The sequence below is a fragment of the Ranitomeya imitator genome, chromosome 1 (assembly GCF_032444005.1).
Source record: "Ranitomeya imitator isolate aRanImi1 chromosome 1, aRanImi1.pri, whole genome shotgun sequence".
In the NCBI taxonomy this organism is placed as follows: Eukaryota; Metazoa; Chordata; class Amphibia; order Anura; family Dendrobatidae; genus Ranitomeya; species Ranitomeya imitator.
Window position 1 is genome coordinate 381,048,743 of NC_091282.1, and position 24,524 is coordinate 381,073,266.

General features: G+C 41.7%; 1 protein-coding gene across 1 annotated transcript in view; it reads right to left on the reverse strand.

Annotated features, from left to right (window-relative positions):
* Nucleotides 1–23,837, reverse strand: part of LOC138674006 (fructose-1,6-bisphosphatase isozyme 2) — a 33,306-nt gene extending 9,469 nt beyond the window's left edge. The window contains exons 1-6 of the mRNA XM_069761994.1: nucleotides 23,533–23,837; nucleotides 17,345–17,507; nucleotides 10,472–10,564; nucleotides 7,868–8,008; nucleotides 7,637–7,774; nucleotides 314–433 (exon numbers count right to left, since the gene is read on the reverse strand). Coding sequence (XP_069618095.1) covers nucleotides 314–433; nucleotides 7,637–7,774; nucleotides 7,868–8,008; nucleotides 10,472–10,564; nucleotides 17,345–17,507; nucleotides 23,533–23,702 — 825 coding nt within the window. The 5' untranslated portion in view covers nucleotides 23,703–23,837. The remainder of the gene's footprint in view (nucleotides 1–313; nucleotides 434–7,636; nucleotides 7,775–7,867; nucleotides 8,009–10,471; nucleotides 10,565–17,344; nucleotides 17,508–23,532) is intronic.
* Between the last annotated feature and the right edge of the window lie 687 nt (nucleotides 23,838–24,524).

Sequence of the window (24,524 nt, forward strand, 5' to 3'; positions counted from 1 at the left end):
TACTATGAACTGGTGTGAACTGAACACTGATAATATACACTGACATTATATGCATTTGTGTGAATTGGACTTTAATGCTGTGAGGAAACACATTTAAAGAGACTTTTGTGTTGAAAATTTGTGGGTCACTGCCTCTTCACTACATATGATGCTACTACAATCTTACAATATCTATTCAGGATGGGGAGGGGCCCAATCCAAATCTTTCACTGAAGTCCATCAGACTCTCGTGACGCCACTGTACATCACCTATGAGCCATCTATAACCAAAAAATTCAATAATCCAAATTTTGGTTTACATTTAGTGAATTACCTTTCCTTTTGGGCTCTTCTCATTTGCAGGATACATGAAAATTCCACCATATACGAGGGTTCTGTGAACATCAGCAACCATTGAGCCAACATATCTGGAGCTGTACGGAGCGCTGCCATCCTGAACAAGAGAGAAGGACAGTTTATCTACTCACTCCTTGACTGTTTATTCTAGCTAAATTCGGCATTTCGGGCTTCATGTGTGGACTCATAGTCATGTATTTTATATACTATTTGTTATGAACATCACCTTAAAAGGACTGTCAGCACAGAACGACTGTTGAAACCAAGTACAGGTGCTCGGTGCTTCACTGCGGGGCCTGTCATTTATATATACACCTTTCTACCTCCTTTCTTTCCTTCAGTCTCCACCTCCCTCTTCTTTGATAGACATCTCTGGCTTCATAGAGCTAGAGAAGTGCGGAGACAGATGGAAAACAAGCAGCTGGGAAGGTGTAGTTAAGGAGCGGACATATCGCCTGTGCAGCTGTGTAAAGCGGCCAGGGTGGCAGTCGTGGCAACAGGCTGTAGTGCTTCCACACCCTGGTGCCCCACAAATGAAATACAATGTCCCTTCTGCTTTATGTGCAGCAGTACACTCACATTTAGGCCGGGGTCACACTTGCGAGTGTGATGCGAGAAACTTGCGCGAGTCTCTGGCATCAATACCTGTCACTGCCGCCGGCACTCGGGACCGGAGTGTGTGAGTATGCAGCTGAATGCTCGGGTCCAGAGTGATGGCGGCATTACCGGGTATTGATGTGAGAGACTCGCGCAAGTTTCTCGCATCACACTCGCAAGTGAGACCCCGGCCTTACTGTCAGGGTCCCCTCGGCATCTTTCACTCCAGCTCCGCATCCACAAGCTCCACCAATCATCTCAGAGACAATGTCCTTTTTCAACAGTTCAACTTTCCTTAGCAGTAGGGTATCCGTCTCAAATGCAGCACAGTGTACAGAGTGGCATCTCACGCTCTTCCTGCCTTCCCGGCAACCTCTGTTGCTTCTGGCTATCCCAGCCTCGCTTCCTGCAATCCCTGCCTTGTCGGACAATTTCTGTCCCATCCGTGCCTTTAGGCCCACCAGCCTTCTGCCATTCCCCTGGTCCGGCTTCGAGTTATAGAGTAGCGGGCTCGCTGTCTCATATCTGCAGCAAATGCGCATCGTTTGGGTCTATCTGCCGGTTTGATAGCGTGCAACAGCCGCAATTTGTACACCGTAAAACTTCTTGCTTACGTGTAATTGTCGAGCACACGCACGCACAGATTTTTTAGGGCTCCTTAAAGTAGCTATCCCATATAGCCTCTACAGACTTATCACTGACTGATGGCCTACCAGAAAGGGGTTTCTCCACCAAACTGCCGGTTTCCTTTAACTGCTTATCCCACCAAGTAATGTTATTCCTATGTGGTGGCGCTTCATTATAAACGCACCAATATTCACGTAGCACTTTGGTCACGGATTCGAATTACAATCTTTATATCCATAAAAGGAGGGAGGCAATGCGATTACAGCCAAGTAGATATTAGTATGAAATTCCATGGCTTTCAGAGAAAGCATAGCTTAAAAAAACGGCCAGGGATCATGTGAAGAGACCTGACGAGCCCTGAGGCCATGCCATAGTCAGGAGTCTCCCCATTCTACGCAGCTGGCTTTTTAAATAATATTTTTATTGAAACACCATAGCGTTTGAGAGTTAAACATACATGACTACAATTGTGCAGCTAAGCTCTGATTTATGCTGCCAGTGGGTTGTGCAGGAAGAAACTAAGGAAAGGTTTCCTCTAGAGTTTCTCGCTACACAATGGAGTATCAGATTTTTTGTTTTTTTAATAGATTACTGTCTTTTATTAAAGAGTTCAGGCACATAAAATAGGAAATCAGTCCATCAACAGAATATAGACAGTTTTACAACAGTTTGTAGCCCATGCACTGTAAAACTGTAGACCATCAGGATAGAAAGAAGTTATATTAGTTTTTCAGCTGAATAGAAGAAAATTACAAATACCTCGTTTATAATAAGAGTAATTAATCAAAGAGAATACATTTTGTAATTGAATAAAATACTCTTTTATAATAAAGGATCCGGAAATCCTCATGCTTTCGATTTCTAACTTTAATCCTTAAGAGCATCAATTTGCATAGTCCCATAACTTTCACTTTGTGAAATGAGAAGTCGGCACGAGCCTGGCAGACAGCCTAGGGTTCCCTCTATGACATAATAGAGATCAACTAGCAATCTGGAATTTCCCTTTGATACTACTGTTAGAAAGCACAGAATACACAGCTGTAGTGATGGGTGAACTCGTGGATGTTCGAGTCCAGCGAGTTCGGCCAAACATCTAAAAAAATAGTTCAGTTTGGGCACCAGAACGGTACACAAATCCGAACCTGGACCCCATTCAGATGAATGTGGGTCCCGAACATCCATTGTTTGCCACGCTGCCATCTGTGTGACCGAGCGGCAAACATGGGCTCTGTTCAGCAGTAACATCACTACCTCCAGTCAGAGGGTAGCGGTTCCCATGCTGTCAGATGACAGCGTGAGCCGGCAGCTGTGACCAGTGGTAAAAAGGTTACCGACGGTCACAGGCATCGGCTGATGAGAGAGTACTGCTCTCATCAGTGTACGCCTGCTGTAGCTGATAAAAGTGCCTGTGCAATAAATAAATTAAAAAAAATGATGTGGGGCCTCTTCTATTTTTGATAACCAGCACAGGCAAAACTGACAGATGCGGGCTGCAGGCCTCAGCTGACAGCTTTATAATAACTCAAAAATAGAGGGGTCCAACAGCATCTTCTTAATTATTTAAATAAATAATGTAAAAAACATTTTTGTGTTCTGTGAGGCAGTGAGGGGATCATATGTGAGGGATGGTATGTGTCCCCCAGGATTGCACATAGAAGCGTATTGAGGCCGCTGGAGTGCACTGCGGTCACAGACATAGCTGTGGTTGCAGTGCAGAATAAAAGTAAGCGTGGACTTGGTCAAGCTATTTGGCCAAGGCAGTTTTAGGAAAACCCGGCAGGGGCTTTTTTTATTTTTTGAGCGAATACAGGATGGCAGTGGCGCGGTTCACTCTCTCCTACCTGGTCTTACAAGTGGCCCATGGCCACAGATTCCATTTAAATACCCTGTAGCAAAGGTTTGGGTGTATCAGTGTTTGTTTGCAAGTTGCAGAGCAGGTGGCTCTGCAACATCTGGCTTGTGTGAAGCGAACACAGAGTCAAGGGAGCAAAACGCCTGGCACCCCTCAGCATGACACGGTGGTGCAGTCGCCCATGGCAACAGGTCTCGGATACGGACTGTTTTGACGCCCTGGCTGCAATCTGGAGGATACCATTTGCGTTGAATTTTACTGGGTCACTGACTCATTACTGCACGGTGTTAACACTGCCGCACTACAGTTCCCTCCCAGTTTTTGACAACAAGCCAAGCTAAAGCAGACAGCTGGAGGCTGGTATTCTCAGACTGGTAAGTGGCCATTGATATTGCACCCCCAGCCTAAAAATAGTAGCCTGCAGCAGCTCCAGAAAAGGCACATCTATTAGATACTTTGCCCGGCTCTTCCCACTTGCCCAGGTGCTGTGGCAAGTGGTTGAATAGGTTTGGGGTTGATGTCAGCTGTTTTATCTCCACCAACATCAAGCACAGAGGTTAGTAATGGAGAGGCATCAATAAGACTCCCCCATTACTAACCCCACAGCATGGGAACAGCAGCGCTCTGACCAGCGGTAACTAACTTACCGCTGTTCAGAGGCACTGGTGTTTCTCACACTGTCACACAGAGATGACAGCGTGGGAAAGTCATTGTTTGAACTGTTGAACCCGAACAGTAACATGGACTTCCTGGAGAAGTCTGTGTTAGGGGTCCATGCACGGACACTAGGTGTTCGGCACGGTCCCCAAACTTCACTGTTTGAGTTCGCAAATCTCTACACAGCTGCAATCAAAATTATTCAACCCCATTGCAATATAGGTTTATTAGAAACAAAATCAATTTAAAAAGGTAAAAACAACAGATATAAAAAATGGTTTCTCCAAATTCAGCACAAAATGCTACTTTTAATGACTACTGCAGTCTGCAGAGTAACTCTACCCCCTGAATAAAATCCCTCATAAGAGCACATACTGTCTATGCACATCAGTTGTTATCATGGAACTTATCAAAGAGCTTCATCAGTTGCCATCACTGGCTGTTGCTACATGACTTAAGGTACCGTTACACTAAACGACTTACCAACGATCACGACCAGCGATATGACCTGGCCGTGATCGTTGGTAAGTCGTTGTGTGGTCGCTGGGGAGCTGTCACCCAGACAGCTCTCTCCAGCGACCAACGATCAGGGGAACGACTTCGGCATCGTTGAAACTGTCTTCAACAATGCCGAAGTCCCCCTGCAGTACCCGGGTAACCAGGGTAAACATCAGGTTACTAAGTGCAGGGCCGCGCTTAGTACCCCGATATTTACCCTGGTTACCATTGTAAAAGTGAAAAAAAAAACCACTACACACTCACATTCCGATGTCTGTCACGTCCCCCGCCGTCAGCTTCCCGCACTGACTGTGTCAGCGCCGGCCGTAAAGCAGAGCACAGCGGTGACGTCACCGCTGTGCTCTGCTTTACGGCCAGCGCTGACAGTCAGTGCAGGGCAGCTGACGGCGGGGGACGTGACAGACATCGGAATGTGAGCATGTACTGTTTTTTTTTTAACTTTTACAATGGTAACCAGGGTAAATATCGGGTTCTAAGCGCGGCCCTGCGCTTAGTAACCCGATATTTACCCTGGTTGCAAGTGAACACATCGCTGGATCGGCGTCACACACGCCGATCCAGCAATGACAGCGGGTGATCAGCGACCAAAAAAAAGGTACTGATCATTCCCCAACAACCAACGATCTCCCAGCAGGGGCCTGATCGTTGGTCGCTGTCACACATAACGAGATCGTTAGCGGGATCGTTGCTACATCACAAAAAGCGTGACGTTGCAATGATATCGTTAACGAAATCGTTATGTGTGAAGGTACCTTTAGAGTGATGATGGAGAAAAAAGGCCACAGCAGCCTTTATTGATTATGGAGCGTCCGCTAGGACCGTGGGGTACTCAGGCCGGGTCCGGTGGTCGTTAAAGGGGTAGTCATGGTGGCAGTGACCCGGTCCATGGCCCTGGACGTGCAAGCTAAAGGGAAGGTGTTTAAAGGGGTTGTTTTGACTAATGTTCATGACGCCACCTGTGGTATTTGGTCAGGGATGACAAACGCTGCTTAAAGGGGTTCACTGGGGTTGATGGTACTGCAGCAGGGATGGTATGGCTTCCCACAGGTGAAGCTTAGTCCCCAGGGCTCCCGGTGTAGTGGGTAAAGATGACAGACAGTGTAGTGCCGGAAATAATTGGAGGACACAAGGTTGCAGTCTCTTTACCTTTTACTGGTAGTATGCAGTCACAGTCCAGGGTACCGGCAACTGGCCAGCCTGGAAGCGATTCGGAATCCCCCTATCCAGGTGGGGTTGGAAGCCTTCCTTGCTGCGTTGTGGTATAAGTCCCTTGCTGCCTAAGGCTTAACACAAGGTCCTCTCTTTCTCTCTCTGTCCTTTTAGTTGGACATTACACACATGGCAGGCAACTCAAGCCTTTTTACAGGTGTCCCTTCTAGTGGTGACTCCGGGCTCTATATGCTGCTGTGCCTTCTGGTGTAGTGGTGGACAGGCAACTTGAAATATCCTGCCCGCCTGTTTCTGCTGTGGGGCATACACTTTCCCCCACAACCTCGGAATGCCGACCTCCGGTTTCTAGCTCTAGTTTCTAGCCCACTCGCAGCTCCGCTCCCAGTATATTTCCTCTCCTTTGCCTCTGCTCCCCTCACCGTACACTACTCCTCCCCTATAACTTTTGCCAAGTGAAAACCTAATGCCCCTTGTGTGACCTGTCCTTTTAACCCGCACCCCCTTTCCCCCCTCCCTCTTCATGCCTACGTGCTATAACTATCTTTAACCATTTCCCCATCTCCTAATTTCAATCTCATGTCATGATAGGGCTTCTACTAGCTGCGCCCATTCCAGCCCTATCTTTCCTGAGGACCCCGATAAACAAAAACGCTCAAGTTACTGTAAAAAAAACCTGCAGCGAGATTTGTTGATAGAACACTGAGGTTTCAGCTTGCACAGTAAGGCATATACTAAACACTGAAGGTTTTCATACCCAGACACCAAGACGTACACCTCTACAGACCCAAAAGCACAAGAAAGGTCAGCTCCATTATGATCAAAATCATATAAATAAGCTACAGAAGTTTGAAGATTATGTTTTCTGGGACTATTCGGTTCCATGGATCAGCAGTAAATGCGTAGGAGAAAGAATGAAATATCACTGAAAAGAAGACTATGCCTCCAGTGAAGCATCACAGTGGCTTGGTGATGCTGTGGGACTGCTTTGCTTTCTCTGGCACTGGAAACCTGCTGTGTGTTAAGGGCAAGATGGATTCTAATTAAGAAATCTTAGCAGAAAATATCATGCCTTCTGTGAGGAAGCTGAAACTTGGATGTCACTGAACCTTCCAACAGTACAATAATAATAATATTTATTTTTATATAGCGCTAACATATTCCACAGTGCTTTATAGTTTGCACACATTACCATCGCTGTCCCCAATGGGGCTCACAATCTAAATTCCGTATCAGTATGTCTTTGGAATGTGAGAGGAAACTGGAGTACCCGGAGGAAAACCACACAAACACGGGGAGAACATACAAACTCTTTGCAGATGGTGTCCTTGGTGGGGTTTGAACCCAGTACTCCAGCGCTGCAAGGCTGTAGTGCTAACCACTGCGCCACCGTGCTGCCCATGACAATCATCTCAAAGCAAACCCAAAGTCCACTAAGGGTTGGTTTCAGAAGAAGTCCTCCAAGATCCAAGACTGATTGTCACAGTCACCTTAATCCATAGAATCTCTTGGATGGAATTTGAGGAAGGCGCACAACCCACAAATCCAAGAATAAATATTAGGGAATTTGTATGTTCCCCCTGTGTTTGCTTCGGTTTCTTCCAGTACTCTGGTTTCCTTCTACACTCCAAAAGGCATACTGAAAGGGACAGGGATAGGGGACAGAGATGAGGTCTGTAAACACGGTGAAAATTAATGGCGCAATGTAAGTGAGTAAAATAAATAAATATGTACATACACTTGCCAGTTCAAGTGAACTCTATGCAAAAATGCGAGACAGACTTATTTATGACATCACGGCTTATTGATCAGTACTGGATTACTTAGATAGTGCAGACTTTTATAAATTGAAATATGGATATAAAGAAGTAACTCTCTTACTGGAGGAAACTTCTTGTTCTGTATGTACTCTGTAATGGCAGGGTCAAAGTATTTTGCATATCCCTCATTGAGACTGTAAATTTTTCCTTTCTTCTTTAGTTTAACATTCCTGTCAACCAAAACAAATTCTCCAAGTGCCTGCAATAAAAAAACAATGAATAATCAAACCCAATATAATCATCATCACTTACTTTATGTCCTATGTCCATATCGACATTTTGCCATACTTACAGGATCTAGCATGAAGCAGTCCACTCCCTGGCCTGTAGAGAGCGCTACAAGGGTTGCACTTCCATACAAAGCATAGCCAGCTGCTACAATGTTTCGGCCAGGCTGTAGAGCATCCTCCTCACAAGGTTCTGTGTCTGTTGTCTGAGAAATAAGCCAGACATATAGGCAAAGTATGAGCACTACCTTCATGTACAATACCACTGAAGTAAAGACACTGAGAAATACAGAATACGTCTGAAGATATGTAAACGGGAACCTGACAGCAACTTTTACCAACAAGTTGTTTATATGATTCTTAAAGGGCTAAACATAAACCAGTCAATGCCTTCATGACCACAAATTGCTTCTCTAGAAGGCAGAAATTGCAAATTTTGGAGTCGTGTCTGGAAGTGCAGAAGGGCGTGACGATGAATTTACAAGTTTTCAGTTTCCACTGTATAATCAGGACCAGCAGCGCCCTCCTCTGGCTGATTGACATATCATTGACTCTGATACATGGGCCGCTGAGCTGTCAATTAGCCAGGGGAGGGTGCTGCTTGTTCGGAAACTGTGTGGAGGCTGAGAAGTTGTAGGTGCATCCTCAATCCCCAATGCACTTCCAAACTGAGCTTCAAAATATTATTTCTCTATAGTGGAGCAGCACATTGGAGTCAAAGAGCTCAGCTGTTTTACAGCGGGTACAGAAAGTATTCAGACCCCTTTACATTTCTCACTCTTCGTTTCATTGCAGCCATTTGGTAAATTCAAAAAAGTTCATTTTTTTCTCATTAATGTACACTCTGCACCCCATCTTGACTGAAAAAAATACAGAAATGTAGTAATTTTTGCAAATTTAATAAAAAAGAAACCCTGAAATATCACATGGTCATAAGTATTCAGACCCTTTGCTCAGTATTGAGTAGAAGCACCCTTTTGAGCTAGTACAGCTATGAGTCTTCTTGGGAATTATGTATTTTACGGAACATTGAGAGAATAAGGAAGAACAGCTAATCGGCATGTGACTAAGGCCACGTTCACACGTTCATTATTTAGTCAGTATTTGCAAGGCTAATTCTGTAGCTGAGCAATCATAGTAAAAGTATAAAAGAAACAAGCGCATCACTTCTGCATTTTCACCCATTCCTGGTTTTGGCTTACAGTCCTGCTCATTGTTATTGACACCCATAAAGTTTAAGTACATGATGTGGAATATCTCCTGAAAAAAAGAATCAAGCGTAACAGTTTTTTTATATAGGGCATTCGTGTTAGATACAAAAGAGCAAATGATGAATAATAATTTAAAAGAAAAAACAATGAGAGGGAAAATAGAAAAACCTAAAGCTTGCTGCGACACTGGTATTGGCACCCTTTACATTAAATTAGTATGGAAACACATTTTCATTCGCCTGTGGTAAATCACAAATGAGAATCACCTGTGATTAATTGCCGGTGCCATGTGACATGTTACATGAATTATAGCCAATGAATGAGGACTTCATCATGGTAGGCCCTGTTCCCTTTGTCACAATGGCGAAGACAAAAGGAGCTGTCTGAGGACATCAGAACCGCTATTAGCAAATAAGACTTCCAAAGGGTATAAGGCCATCTCCAAATGCCTTGGTATCCCAGCTTGAACAGTGTGCCATGTTATTAAGAAGTCTAACAAGCATGATACCATCAAGAACCTTCATGGACATGGGGGAAAGAGGAAAATTGACAAGAGATGTCTCCGAAGGTTGGTGTGAATTGTGGAAAAACACTATGTCAAACATCCAAATACTTGAAGGCCAACCTGGAACAGTCTTGGGTCATGGTTTTAACAAGTACTATACGCCACACAATAAATCATGCAGAGCTTTATGTGTGAAGGCCAAGGAAGAAACCATTGCTGAAGAAAAGACATAAAAAGGAACGATTGATCTCTGCCAAAAGAGTATTTTGACAAACCACATTCCTTCTGGGCAAATGTTCTTTGGACAGACAAAACAAAAATAGAGATTTTTGGCAATGCAAAACAACAGTTTGTTTACACATGTCACAATGAAGCATATAAGGAAAAGAACACCCTACCAACAGGTAAGCATGGTGGAGGATCCATAATGCCATGGGGTTGCTTTTCTGCGTCTGATACTGGAGGCCTTGTCCATATCACAGGAATCATGAAATCAGAATTATCAAAAGATTTTAGAGCGAAATGTTCTACCCAATGTAAAAAAATCCTGAGGATATAACTATGGTACATTTCCATTTTATTTCTGAAGATATTGTACAGTCTAATAATGCTGAGCAGCACCCTACAAATACTGATGTAAACACTGACCAAATACTGAATGTGTGAAGGTGGCCTTAGTGTGCAAAACACATATGAGCCATCATAAACAACTACTTAAATCGCTTAAGCCATGTATAGGAGGGGGCGCCAAATGGAATTTTTGCATCAGGTCCAGGAAAATCTACATTCGCTGCTGCACAAAGTAAGGGCTTCAAAGTATGGCATCTAGGGACATGAACTATTCCATGCGAGCAGTCATACTAGTGGTCTTATGCTATTAAGCTAGACATTGTCCTCTTTCCCACATAATGATAGCCAAAGTCCAATCACCTTAAGCGAATACATAAGCTCACCTTTCGGTAAATAGCAAATATTGTTCCAATCGATGCCAAGCAGTCTATGTTGGAAGAACCATCAAGAGGATCAAAACACACAACATATTTACCCTGAAAGAAGCAATAATATTAATAGATGGTCATTTCTTGGCCAAAATATAGGTACAGATGCATCACTGGAGCTGGGAAAATATAACAAGATAAATAAAATCGTGTTAAACTGGAATCTATCATGTGATGCAGAGGAAACAAAATTCCAAGAGCAATTTAATATATATATTTTTTTTAATTCACCATGTTCACTATACAGTAAAACGGACCTGGCAATAGGATTCACCATGTCAGTACAATTACGCAGGCACCAGTCATATAAGTGGTCAAAAAAACCAAACATTTGATTGTGTCGTCAATTTCCGAGACATGAAAATAAAGCTTTCAATTTTCGGGATAAAGTGCTGTGTGATAGCTTATTTTTTTAGTCCTTTTTATAAATACCATTTTCGGGTAGATATGATGTTTTGATCGCAATATTTCTGCTTATGGCGGCTTTATTCTCATTACGCCATTTACTGATTGATATAGGTACAACAGGTATATAACCACAGGCACAGGTAACAACAGGTGGGCAACCCTGGTAGTAACGCCAAACAGAGCATATATGTAAATACGCAACAGTACTATATCTGACAACTGTGTGACCATGTACAATCAAGCAGAAAAATAGAGATAGTATAACGATACAAGAGTATAAAGAAACCAATGATATAGTATCATTGGGTGTAGTGGGTCCCCAGGAGTGCTCCTTGGTAACTATACTATATCATTGGTTTCTTTATACTCTTGTATCGTTATACTATCTCTATTTTTCTGCTTGATTGTACATGGTCACACAGTTGTCAGATATAGTACTGTTGCGTATTTACATATATGCTCTGTTTGGCGTTACTACCAGGGTTGCCCACCTGTTGTTACCTGTGCCTGTGGTTATATACCTGTTGTACTTATATTATTGTTTTTAACATGTTTAATAAAGATTATGTGGATTTTATTGGCCGTATGTGAAGGTATTCTTTTTTGGTGATTTATCGGGCATTTGCTTCATGGCCTTATATATAGGATATACTTAGGTGCATTTACTGATTGAACAATTTATTTTGTATTTTTATAGACTTTGGAATATTACGAATGCAGCAATACCAAATATGTGGATTTTTCATTTTCTTTAATTGTATTATTTTTAATGGGATGAAAGGGGGGAGATTTGAACTCCTTTTTTTTTTTCTTAAATAGTCCCCTTAGGGACTGTGATAGCAGGAATCACAATCTCCTATGAACATTATCAAGGATCGTCATGACAAATACAGATGTCTTCAGTGGACATCCGGCCGCCACAACAACCTATCGGAATCCCGTGATCATGTTATAGGCCAACCAATGGGATCAACAGCAGAATTTTTAAATAAATGTAATGCCCAGCTCAAAGAAAGGGAGGCCACACTCTTGCATGTTCATTTTGTTTCTAGCTTAGGTTTTGCCAGTTTAATAGCCAATGTGAACATGCTCCTGCACAATGCATGTCTCCCGTTTTATACTCCCGTTCATTTATTTTCGTTTCGATATAAAATTAGTCACAATGTTTTGAAAATGTTGTTTTCATTTTTTATCATTTGCATATCATAAACATCGATCCTGTGATTACAATAATTCCACGGCTTCTTGGTGCTGCAATTTCACGGTTGAGGATTGTAGTTGAAAGGCGCCTTCAGAGTACATTAGTCATGTTACGCAGCAGCGCCACCTGTTGGTAAATGAAAATATGACATACCAGTACATTTAAATTAAAGGGAATCTATCATCAGGTTTTTTGCTACCCCATATACCAGAGCAGTATAATGTAGAGGCAGAGACCTTGATTCCAGCGATGTATCACTAACTTTACTGGTTGCTGCAGTTTTAATATAATCCACATTTTTTCTGCTTACAGATCTAGTAGTTCTCTGAATAATGCCGCCCACACCACTGATTGGCAGATTTGTGTGTAAACTGTAAATTGTCAGAAAGCTGCCAATCAGTGGTGGGGTCAGGATTACACAGAGCTCATGAATATGGAGGACTATATAGAAACAGGTTTACTAGTCCTGTAGTGATAATATGCCACTCATAAAGCAGTGATTTCATTAAAAAACAGCAAGCAGCCCAGTAAGTGACACATCGCTTGAATCAGGGTCTCTATCACTGCATCATGCACAAAAGCCTGGGACAGATTCTCTTTAACTTTTAACATCAGACACAGAAAGCTGTGGATCTCCATTTTGTATTACTAGATTTTACAATTTTATCTAATTCCTGTAAAGGACTATAAAATAAATGCCCATAGATCTAAACCTTATGATTTTATAGTGTATTTACACGACACCAAGCACGGCTTTCTGACTGTCATCGTGATAAGCCAACAGTGTCCTTGTAGATAATTACTCAAAGCTATTTCAATTTTAGAACAAACACAAATCATTAACCAAAGAGTCGAGTCATGAATAAAGCCTGGAAAGGTGTACTTTGCTGTATTTGTAGAAAGTATTGTGCTTGCTCTTTATGCAGCGTGTAACTGCAATGATGTCAAGGTAAATGATTCCTAACAACCCAGCTTCTTCCTCCGATGTCCTGTGTTATCTGCTCAGAAATTACAAACGAATTACGTGCATTGGAAAACAATTCAACAGTTAGAAATACCCATCTCACAGTAAGATGTGTGTGTCAGTGTAAAAAGAAGGAAAAACAAACACATATTATATATATATATATATATATATATATATATATATATATATATATATATATATAAAAAAATATATATATATATACATACAGCATATACAGTTAGGGCCAGAAATATTTGGACAGTGACACAAGTTTTGTTATTTTAGCTGTTTACAAAAACATGTTCAGAAATACAATTATATATATAATATGGGCTGAAAGTGCACACTCCCAGCTGCAATATGATAGTTTCCACATCCAAATCGGAGAAAGGGTTTAGGAATCATAGCTCTGTAATGCATAGCGTCCTCTTTTTCAAGGGACCAAAAGTAATTGGACAGTGGACTCTAAGGGCTGCAATTAACTCTGAAGGCGTCTCCCTCGTTAACCTGTAATCAATGAAGTAGTTAAAAGGTCAGGGGTGGATTCCAGGTGTGTGGTTTTGCATTTGGAAGCTGTTGCTGTGAGCAGACAACATGCGGTCAAAGGAACTCTCAATTGAGGTGAAGCAGAACATCCTGAGGCTGAAAAAAAAGAAAAAATCCATCAGAGAGATAGCAGACATGCTTGGAGTAGCAAAATCAACAGTTGGGTACATTCTGAGAAAAAAGGAATTGACTGGTGAGCTTGGGAACTCAAAAAGGCCTGGGCGTCCACGGATGACAACAGTGGTGGATGATCGCCGCATACTTAATTTGGTGAAGAAGAACCCGTTCACAACATCAACTGAAGTCCAGAACACTCTCAGTGAAGTAGGTGTATCTGTCTCTAAGTCAACAGTAAAGAGAAGACTCCATGACAGTAAATACAAAGGGTTCACATCTAGATGCAAACCATTCATCAATACCAAAAATAGACAGGCCAGAGTTAAATTTGCAGAAAAACACCTCAAGAAGCCAGCTCAGTTCTGGAAAAGTATTCTATGGACAGATGAGACAAAGATCAACCTGTACCAGAATGATGGGAAGAAAAAAGTTTGGAGAAGAAAGGGAACGGCACATGATCCAAGGCACACCACATCCTCTGTAAAACATGGTGGAGGCAACGTGATGGCATGGGCATGCATGGCTTTCAATGGCACTGGGTCACTTGTGTTTATTGATGAGTGATGACATAAGAGCAGACAAGAGTAGCCGGATGAATTCTGAAGTGTACCGGGATATACTTTCAGCCCAGATTCAGCCAAATGCTGCAAAGTTGATTGGACGGCGCTTCATAGTACAGATGGACAATGACCCCAAGCATACAGCCAAAGCTACCCAGGAGTTCATGAGTGCCAAAAAGTGGAACATTCTGCAATGGCCAAGTCAATCTCCAGATCTAAACCCAATTGAGCATGCATTTCACTTGCTCAAATCCAGACTTAAGACGGAAAGACCCACAAACAAGCAAGACCTGAAGGCTGCGGCTGTAAAGGCCTGGCAAAGCATTAAGAAGGAGGAAACCCAGCGTTTGGTGATGTCCATGGGTTCCAGACTTAAGGCAGTGATTGCCTCCAAAGGATTTGCAACAAAATATTGAAAATAAAAATATTTTGTTTGGGTTATGTTTATTTGTCCAATTACTTTTGACCTCCTAAAATGTGGAGTGTTTGTAAAGAAATGTGTACAATTCCTACATTTTCTATCAGATATTTTTGTTCAACCCTTCAAATTAAACGTTACAATCTGCACTTGAATTCTGTTGTAGAGGTTTCATTTCAAATCCAATGTGGTGGCATGCAGAGCCCAACTCGCGAAAATTGTGTCACTGTCCAAATATTTCTGGCCCTAACTGTACATATATATATTACTTTTTTTGAATATTGTATGTGCATTCGACTATTCAATGTCTTAAACTCTACTTGTAAAAGCATCTATTGAAACCGGCTTGATGGGTGTAGGCAATGTGACATCCGCTACCATGTTTGTTAGACATAAATACTGTATCCATATATCCTTATACAAAGCAGCTTTCCAGGATATTATCATTAAAGTGGTGGTCCAAAGTCCAAATTAATTTTCCTCCTAAATCCCTATGTACTTAATGCCATAATCTAAACTACTTTCTAATGCATTTGAATAAAAAAATTCCCTAACTACACTACTTTTTTCTTTTTCTTTTCTTCTTACACTTCCCCGCGCTGTGCACTGTGCACCAAGACAGACACCAAGTTTGGTGGAGGGCACCACTCACCTATAAACTGGGATCTACCATAACATACCAAACCTTCTACAAGTTACATGTAAGAAAAAAAAAAAAGAAGTATGTATACCCAAGGTGATCACCAAAAATATATTTTATTAAACACGGCTACAGGTGAAAAGATTTAAAAAGGTCAAACGCGGCCATAATACAAAAACACTGAGTAATTGCGTATTTGTGATTGGCTGGCACCATTTCTTTGAAGCCGGAATGCATGTGCTATCCTCATTATTGTATGTGCCGTTATGCAACTTCCAGTTCCTTACACGTTTTTTGACTGAGCGGCGTGTGCGCGAGATCGGGAATGGCTGCCGTCAGCTGATTTTTATTTCAGGTATTGAGTAATGATATTTAAAGTGAGTAAGCCGCAGACAATACTGCAACATCTTCCCCTGATGAAGCCACAAACAACACTGCGACATCTTCTACTGATGAAGCCTCACACAACACTAACATCTGCCCCTTAAGCCACACACAACACTGCGACATCTTCTCCTAAAAAAGCCACACACAACACTGCGACATTTGCCCCTGATGAAGCCACACACAACAATGCGACATCTGACCTTGATGAAGCCACACACAACACTAACATCTGCCCTGAAGCCACACATAACACTAACATCTGCCCCTGAAGCCACACACAACACTAACATCAGCCCCTAATGAAGCCGCACACAACAATGCGACATCTGCCCCTGAAGCTACACACACAACACTAACATCTGCCCTGAAGTCACACACAACACTAACATCTGCCCCTGATGAAGCCACACACAACACTGTGACATCTCCTAAAAAAGCCACACACAACACTGGAACATCTGCCCCTGATGAAGCCGCACACAACAATGCGACATCTACCCCTGATAAAGCTGCAGTGGTAGTGGCGATACCCCTACTGTCTCACCTTTTTGAAATATTGATCTGTATTTTGAAACTTATTATAGTGGAGAAAAAGTTTTGGTGTTATCATTCATATTCTCTGAAAAAAAGGCCAAGAAAGCAAAGATTCTGCAGGGGTATGTAAAGTTTTGAGCACAACTGTATTGTTGAATTTCAACTCATGTGATATTGTTGCATATAACCATTTACCCTACCTTGAAATTGTAAAATTTCCCCTAAAAAAAATTATTGAAACAAAATAGTTTTGGTTTATGCATTAAATAGGTAGGGATTTAGGAGGAAAATTAATTTGAACTTCAAACCACCCTATAAGAAAAAAAAAAGAAAGGGTGACAAAAAACATAACATACACATTATATACGGTATATGTGTGTAGTATGTATTATTATCCTGTCATCCTATTTTAAAATACAAAGCAAAGGATAAAGTAAATGAGAAAAATTGTTTTATATATTTCCCTAGAGATTCACAAACAGTTAAGAGAACCAAATTTTCCCCAAATTTTTCATGTTGAACTGGACACAGGATTTAATAGTGGCTGCAGAGAGTTATAAAAAGTTGTTTTTTTTAAATCATTTCTCCTGTCCATTGCAGAGCTATTAGCAATCAAATATCTGGCACCTACTGAGTTACCTTTTGTTAAGGTCAAACAGGTGTTAGTGGTCACTGATGCCCTGCACTTATGCCTCCTGTATGACAATGACCAATCATAAACAGGCAGCAACATAGACGTGCAGAAGGATCTGTGAAGAGGTCATCAGGGTCACACCACCTGAGTCCACATGTCCTGGCAGCCAGAGTGTGCAGACTAAATAAGCACTGAAGATATATTACAGGACAGAAAAGTGAAGCCATTAACTCCAGTCTACTGAGTCTTGTTTTGGTGAGTTTGGATCAATGCTATGAGAACATAGCTTTAGAAAATGTAATCGAACTGTCTACAGCCAGCACATGTACATATATGCATGTACTGTACATTTATACATTCACACACATCTTATGCTGAAAATAGTCACTGCACATCACAATGCCATGATTACTGACCCTCATATCCTTTGGCGTAATGATGATTTCCTTGTTTTCCTCAGAAACCATAGCACACGTGGAATATGAGGATTTCAGCATGTTAATCACAAGATCATTAGACAGAACATCCAATTTCTTCACTTCATCGCCAGTTACATTTACACTTCCAGCAATCCCAAACCTGAATGTGACAGAAGATCAAGCAAGGCAGAGAGAAGATATTAAAACCTGGTCTTAAAAATACATTAATACAAAAAGGCAGAGACAGAACTTGAATTTTCTGGGATTATGTAGAATATCTGTGATGCGATTCCCTCATCTAGGAGGATATGACAAAGGTCAACAATAACTTAAATCTTAAAAGAGATTTTCCCACAAACAAAACTTCATTTTAATCAATAGATCTTGGAATACTAATATTTTTCACAATTGGATGTGATTAAATAAAATGTTCCTGTGCTGAGACAATCTTATACATGTGCCCCTGCTGTGTACTGTGTGATGGCCGTGTCTGACCGTGCAGGAACATGGTCTGATCATAACACATCTCCTGGACAGAAAGTGATAAAAAGTATACAGATATTACAGCACGGGATCACAGCTGATGGAAAAAGCCAAGGTGGTCAAGGGGTTAAGCAGTTTTTGAGTTTATGTTTTTTGCTCCCTGTCTTCCCAGAGCCATAACTTTGTTATTGGAATTGCACTTTTTATGCAATTTCACTGCACATTGAATTTTTATTCCCGTTTTCCAGTACACTATATGGCAAAACCAATGGTGTCGTTCAAAAGTACAACTCGTCCCACAAAAAACAAGCCCTCACATGGCCATATTGACTGAAAAATAAAGTTATGGCTTTGGGAAGAAAGGGAGCAAAAACAGAAACGCAAAAAACGGAAAAACTCAAAGTGGTGAAGGGGTTAGTTTGCATTTTATTGCTTGAAATAATTATTTGATCACCTACCAACCAGCAAGAATTCTGGCTCTCACAGACCTGTTCGTTTTTCTTTAAGAAGCCCTCCTACTCTGCACACTGCAATGTCTTAGCCAGTCTCCAGAGCTGAACACAATAGAAAATCTTTGGAGGGAGCTGAAAATCAATGCTGCCCAGTGACAGCCCTGAAACCTGAAAGATCTGGAGAAGATCTGTATGGAGGAGTGGGGCAAAACCATGCTGCAGTGTGTGCAAACTTGGTCAAGAAATACAGGAAACATCTGAACTCTAATTGTAAACAAAGGTTTCTGTACCAAAGATTAAGTTCTAGTTTTCTATTGTATCAAATACTTATTTCCTGCAATAAAATGCTAATTATGTAAAAATCTTAAAAAAATAAAAAATCCAGAAAATCACATTGTAAGATTCTGTCTCTCACAGTTGAAGTGTACCTAAAATTAAAAATTACAGACCTCTCTATTGTTTGTAGGTGGGAAATCTTGCAAAATTGGCAGTGTATCAAATACCTATTTTTTTCCCCACTGTAGATACGTGTGTTTGTAGCATCCACATATATAAATCCCTAGTATTGAAAGGTAGGAGACAAAAAAAGCGCAAATAGTGTCTTATCCCCAGGATTGTTTCCAATCAATTATGAGAGAACTGCTCACTTGGTGGTACACAGTAAAAGCGTGTAGTTGTCAGCTGCTGCAGATCCACAGGTCGGCGCTGCAACCTCTCAGAACCGTTATAATAGATGAATGCGGATAAAATCCGCGCTGCTGCGACTAATGATGGATCCAGATATAGTTATAAGATGTTCGGGTGGTTTATTCAACGCGTTTCGAAGCTCATGGCTTCTTCTTCAGGAGATTTCCACAGAAGAACCTTCCTGAAGAAGAAGCCATGAGCTTCGAAACGCGTTGAATAAACCACCCGAACATCTTATAACTATATCTGGATCCATCATTTGTTGCAGCAGCGTGGATTTTATCCCCATTCATCTATTATAACCATATATAAATCCCGGCAGATGAGGGTTGATAGATATGCCTGAGAATGCTGATGGTGGTCAGTAGGTTCGGACTGGGACCGAAATTCAGCCCTGGCATTTGAAATCACACAGGCCCATGGTGTCACTGTCCTCAAGCACCAGATGGGATATATTACTAATATTAAAATGGATGGAGGAAAGCAAGATTTACTACAAAGACCAATATGTCTAATGATACCTAGAGCCTACTGTGCTTTGTCATAACTCTTAACAGAATCGGTGTTTTCAAGACATCCATACTGTTAACAACGTAGCAGACAAGGCAGCCCACGACCAGACAGGCTCTTCTGGCATTTGCTAGAATTGCCAGATGGCCAGTCTGGCCCTGGTGGTCAGACTGCAAGTGGAAAGGCCCCTGCTGATCTTGGTATGGCACAGGTTGCAAATTACAGTTTGTTTCTTTTTTATCATTTGCACTTTCTTCTAAAAAGCACCAGGCTGTGGAACACTTAACCCTTAGCCAGGGAGCTTTCTGCGTGTGGTTGCTCGGGGGAACACTTGTCCCCCTTCTCCCTCTAGCCACCCCACTGCCTCTTCCTGCCTGTTGCGGTGCTGCAGATGCCTACCCCTTTGCGCTGCTGTCCTCGGTCGGCACCTTCCCATGTTGGGTCAGTGACTTCATCGTCCATCACCTCGTCTGCCACTTCCACACTAGTCCTCTTGACTTGATAACTTAGCAACATATCCGTTGGTGTCCGTGTCTCATCTTCTCATCATCAACTCCGGTCTGGTGTCTCTCATCTTCCTCTTGAAAATACCCATTAGATTATCTATGGGGTTAAGGTCAGGTGAGTTGGCTGGCCAATCAAGCACAGTGATACTGTTTTTAAACCAGATATTGGTACTTTTGGCAGTGTGGACAGGTTAATCTCCAAAAAGCTTGTCGGAATAGGGAAGCTTGAAGTGCTTTAAAATTTACTGGTAGACAGTTGTGCTGACTTTGGTCTTGATAAAACACAGTTGACCTACACCGGCAGATGACATGGCTCCCCAAACCATCACTGATTGTGGAAACTTCACACTAGACCTCCAGCAGCTTGGATTGTGTGCCTCTCCACTCTTCCTCCAGACTCTGGGATCTTGATTTCGAATGAAATGCAAAATTTACTTTCATCTGAAAACAACACCTTGGATGACTGAGCAACAGTCCAGTTCTTTTTCTCCTTGGCCCAGGTAAAAAGCTTCTGGTGTTGTCTATTGGACATGAGATCGTTGACACAAGGAATGCGACACTTGTAGCCCATGTCCTGGATATGTCTATGTGTGGTGGCTCTTGAAGCAACAACTCCAGCAACAGTCAACTCCTTATGGCTTACCCTCCTTGTGGAATGTGTCAAGTCAGCAGTCTTCCCCATGATTGTGGAGCCTACTAAAACAGACTAAGGGACCTTTTGGTATGTTTCCATGGAACGAATTGGCAGTGCTTTGGACGCAGCGCCGTCCAAAGCGTTGCTGGCTTTTATACGCATGGTGATTCACTGCATCCTATACATAGACTGAGTAATTTATCTTGCGGAGACTGAGCGTCTCCGCAAGATAAATAGACATGCTGCGGTCTATAAGGATGCGCTGCATGTGCGTGTACAGGTCTGCCACCTGCGTCTTTGAACGCATAGCGGAGATGGGATTTCATAAATGCAGTAACATCTGTCTGCTGCAGATTGGATGCTGTGGCTGTACACAGCGCCAATCCGTAGCAAATACTGACTGTGGAACCATACCCTTTTAAACGCTTAGGAAGCCTTTGCAGGTGTTTTTGGTTAATTATTCTAATTTACTGAGATAATGACTTTTGGGTTTTCATTGGCTGTAAGCCATAATCATGAACAGTAACAGAAATAAACACTTGAAATAGATCACTCTGTTTGCAATGATTCTATGCAATTTATGAGTTTCACTTTTTGTATTGAAGAACTGAAATAAATTAACTTTTTGATGATATTCTAATTTTTTAAGAAGTACCTATACTACCCAGCCTCATCTCATCTGCTCATCGCCGATTGGAAGCTCCTCCATAAGAATTAAAATGGGTGTCTCATGGTGACACGAACCCTTCCTTTTATTATTGCCATGGGTCTTTTTGCGGTCTCTGTTACAAAGAGTTAATTTCAGTAAGCTGTTTATGACAGGAGCAGGTTGTTCTAGTTTAAACCAGTTTTTCAGTGGTTCTTTTATCTCTATTTTCATTGGTTTAAATAAAAAGAGCGGGAAGAATTGTTTCTATAAATACCTGAGCAGCTGGTCATTCTACAGAAGCTGCCAAAGAGTGAAGCACTCGCCCACCCTTCTCTTTTTATGATCATTGTATATGTTTTGTTGTGAAGTTTTGTTAGTGGGAATATTGCCCAGCCCTGTTAGGTGGATTGTGTCAATTTTTTGTGGATTAAATATTTGGTGTTATTTATTTATTTATAATATTACGGTTATTTATTAAAATCATTTATGTAACTCTTAATAAAGCTTCACGGCCAATTTTTAGTCCAAAGAATATTATTGTGTCTTGCGGTTTTTATTGGTTAGCTAAAGTGGGTTTTGTGTCACAAGGAACAAAATCGACCTAACCAACTCTTTCTATCGTCTTCCTTACAAATGAACACTGGTTCTGTTAGCCCCCGACCTGTAAGATAAAGGGGGGCGCATGGGAATTATAGGAAATTAAACTTAAAGGCTATTTAATATGTCTTTTTCACTACTGTTATTTCTCTGTTTGGAGCTGCAAGGGTTAATGAAAATGGCAGGAGAAGATTGTGCAGGTTACTGGGCAGAATTTAGTAACCTGAAGACAGCTTTTCCCGCAATTTATGGACCAATGGACATGGAGATTGCCACAAGGAAGGAGGTCAGGCTGGTACTTAATGCCTGACAGAGTAGATCGCTGGCATTTCTGACAGGATCCTGAACAATCTTCCCCACCCTTTCAACCCCTTTTCTTGTTTGTCCTACTGTCGCTGTGCTTTATTGAAGGGAGGTAACACTTAGCCATGGGGCTAGCGTCTCCGCAAGATTAATAGACATGCTGCAGTCTGGAAAGTCGCGCCACATGTCCGTCTCCACAGGTATCTGTGCATACACAGTGGACATGGGATTTCTTGAAATCTCATCCACTGTGCTGTAACATCTGGCCGCTGCGGGTTGGACGCTACACAAGTACGCAGCGACCAACCCGCAGCGTTTACGGATTGTGGGAACATACCCTGAGGCTTTACACACTGCAGAAATTAATTGGCTAAATAGATTAAGATCATATTTATAAAACATCCTGCCACATGCATTATGTGAGGGGACACACGCTGATATATACACTCATGGATTCAAAGAGAATTAGCGATAGAAAATATGGAAAGCTCCAATCAAAGGAACATGGAGGCAAGGTAGAATCCATCATGTGCAGGAGACCTTACACGGCAGACGTAGCAGAAATTTCTGAAATTGTCTCATGCATAGCTATAGATTTTGCTAAAATATTGATGAGCCTGAAGCCACACCTTTCAATAACAGAAGTATAGGACAGATTTTCGGGAATCTGAGGGTGGTGGTGGCAAATCTAGGAGTGAAACAGTGCACAGTGTCTCTTGGCCACACAAAGGGTGCATAGCGCCGGAATCAGACAATAGCTGCACGACTGCAGCCAGGTATGTTTTACTCTGAAACGCTCCAGCGGGTGGATAGGGAAGACTGCAGAGCCTGCCCATTGCAACTGCGGCTCATTTGCATAACAATTCAACATTGCACCGGAAGTCTCATTAAGTATTTTTGATTTGGTGCAGAAAATTATCTGCAGCATGTCAATTCTCTGCGTTTTTGACCATTGATTGATAGCCTAAACGTATGGATGCATTACAGTGTCAAGACAGAAATTGCATTAGTTTGGGGTAAAGAAAAAAACTAAAATAGCCTGATGACAGGTTCCCGTTAACAAATACCAAGCATTTTTCTATATAAAAGAACATGAAAAATGACATTAAAATCTGACCTAACCCTGTATGTGAATCCAGCCTTTCTACTGTGACTGCTCAATCTTTAGACAAGCTTTCTGCATTGTAAAGCCTACATTTGATGATATACGCATATATACTTATATATTTGTTCTAGTTGCATTCTGTCCTTGGAAGCAAAATAGCAAATAACAAGAGCCGACATCACAACTACAAACGCAGTTTAGTTTAGACAGATTCCCATGTCGTTACACAAGGTCATACTTCGAATTAGAAAAGACTCACATATGAGCAATGCCAGCTTTCCTCACGGCAGAAGAAATGGCTTTTATAGCAGTCAGCATGGAATTAAGAAGTTGCGTCAGTTCTCCAGTACCCTTTGCTTGTCTGCCCCTTTCCATGACAAATCGAGTAAGGGTTAACATGTCTGTCTCAAATGGGCTTCTGTCCGACATGTTGATGAAAATTAGCGTGCTTTGTCCACAAAATAAATTGGTAAACTCAAATGGTGCTTGTTGCCTTCCTGCAGCTGCTCCAGATAGCCACACTCAAAATACTTCACCAGTTGGTCTTCAGGAACACGTGACCCTGTGGGATTAAATGTCATAGCAGCCACCCACAGGCTGTCTGTGAGCCGAGGCATGGCCTACTTGGAATTTTCATGCTAGGTAGGGATAAGCCACCTCATATATTGTGTATAATTATCAGAAATTAGCAATATAAGGCCACGTTCAGTATTTAATGGTCAGTATTTTACATCAGTATCTGTAAGCCAAAAACCAGGAGTGGGTGGTTTTTGGGTATATTTGGTGGAAAATGAAACGTTACATCATTGCATTTTTTTTAGTCTTATGTTATTTTGATTTGTCTGGTTGCATGCTTATTCTATTTTTACTCAGAAGTACACCAACTCTATACATTTAATATGCTATGCAAGTAAAAAGTGATATATATCTTGAAGAAATTAACAGTATTGACAGTATTTGGTCAGTATTTTACATCAGTATTTGCAAGCCAAAACCAGGAGTGGGTTAAAAATGTAGAAGTGGTGCACGTGTTTCATGAAGACGCTTGCACCTTATCATGAAATAGGACTAAAGCACTCCCCCCTCATCAAGACCATGCTGGTCAGGATGAATAGGGCCCAGAGTTGTTTGAGGAGTTTTTTTTATTGATTGGGTCAAAAAGTCCCTGAAAAATTATTTTTTTTTGGATTATGGAGGTTTGTCTTATAATCTGCTCAAATTGGTATGTCGGCATTAAAATCTCATCTCTCA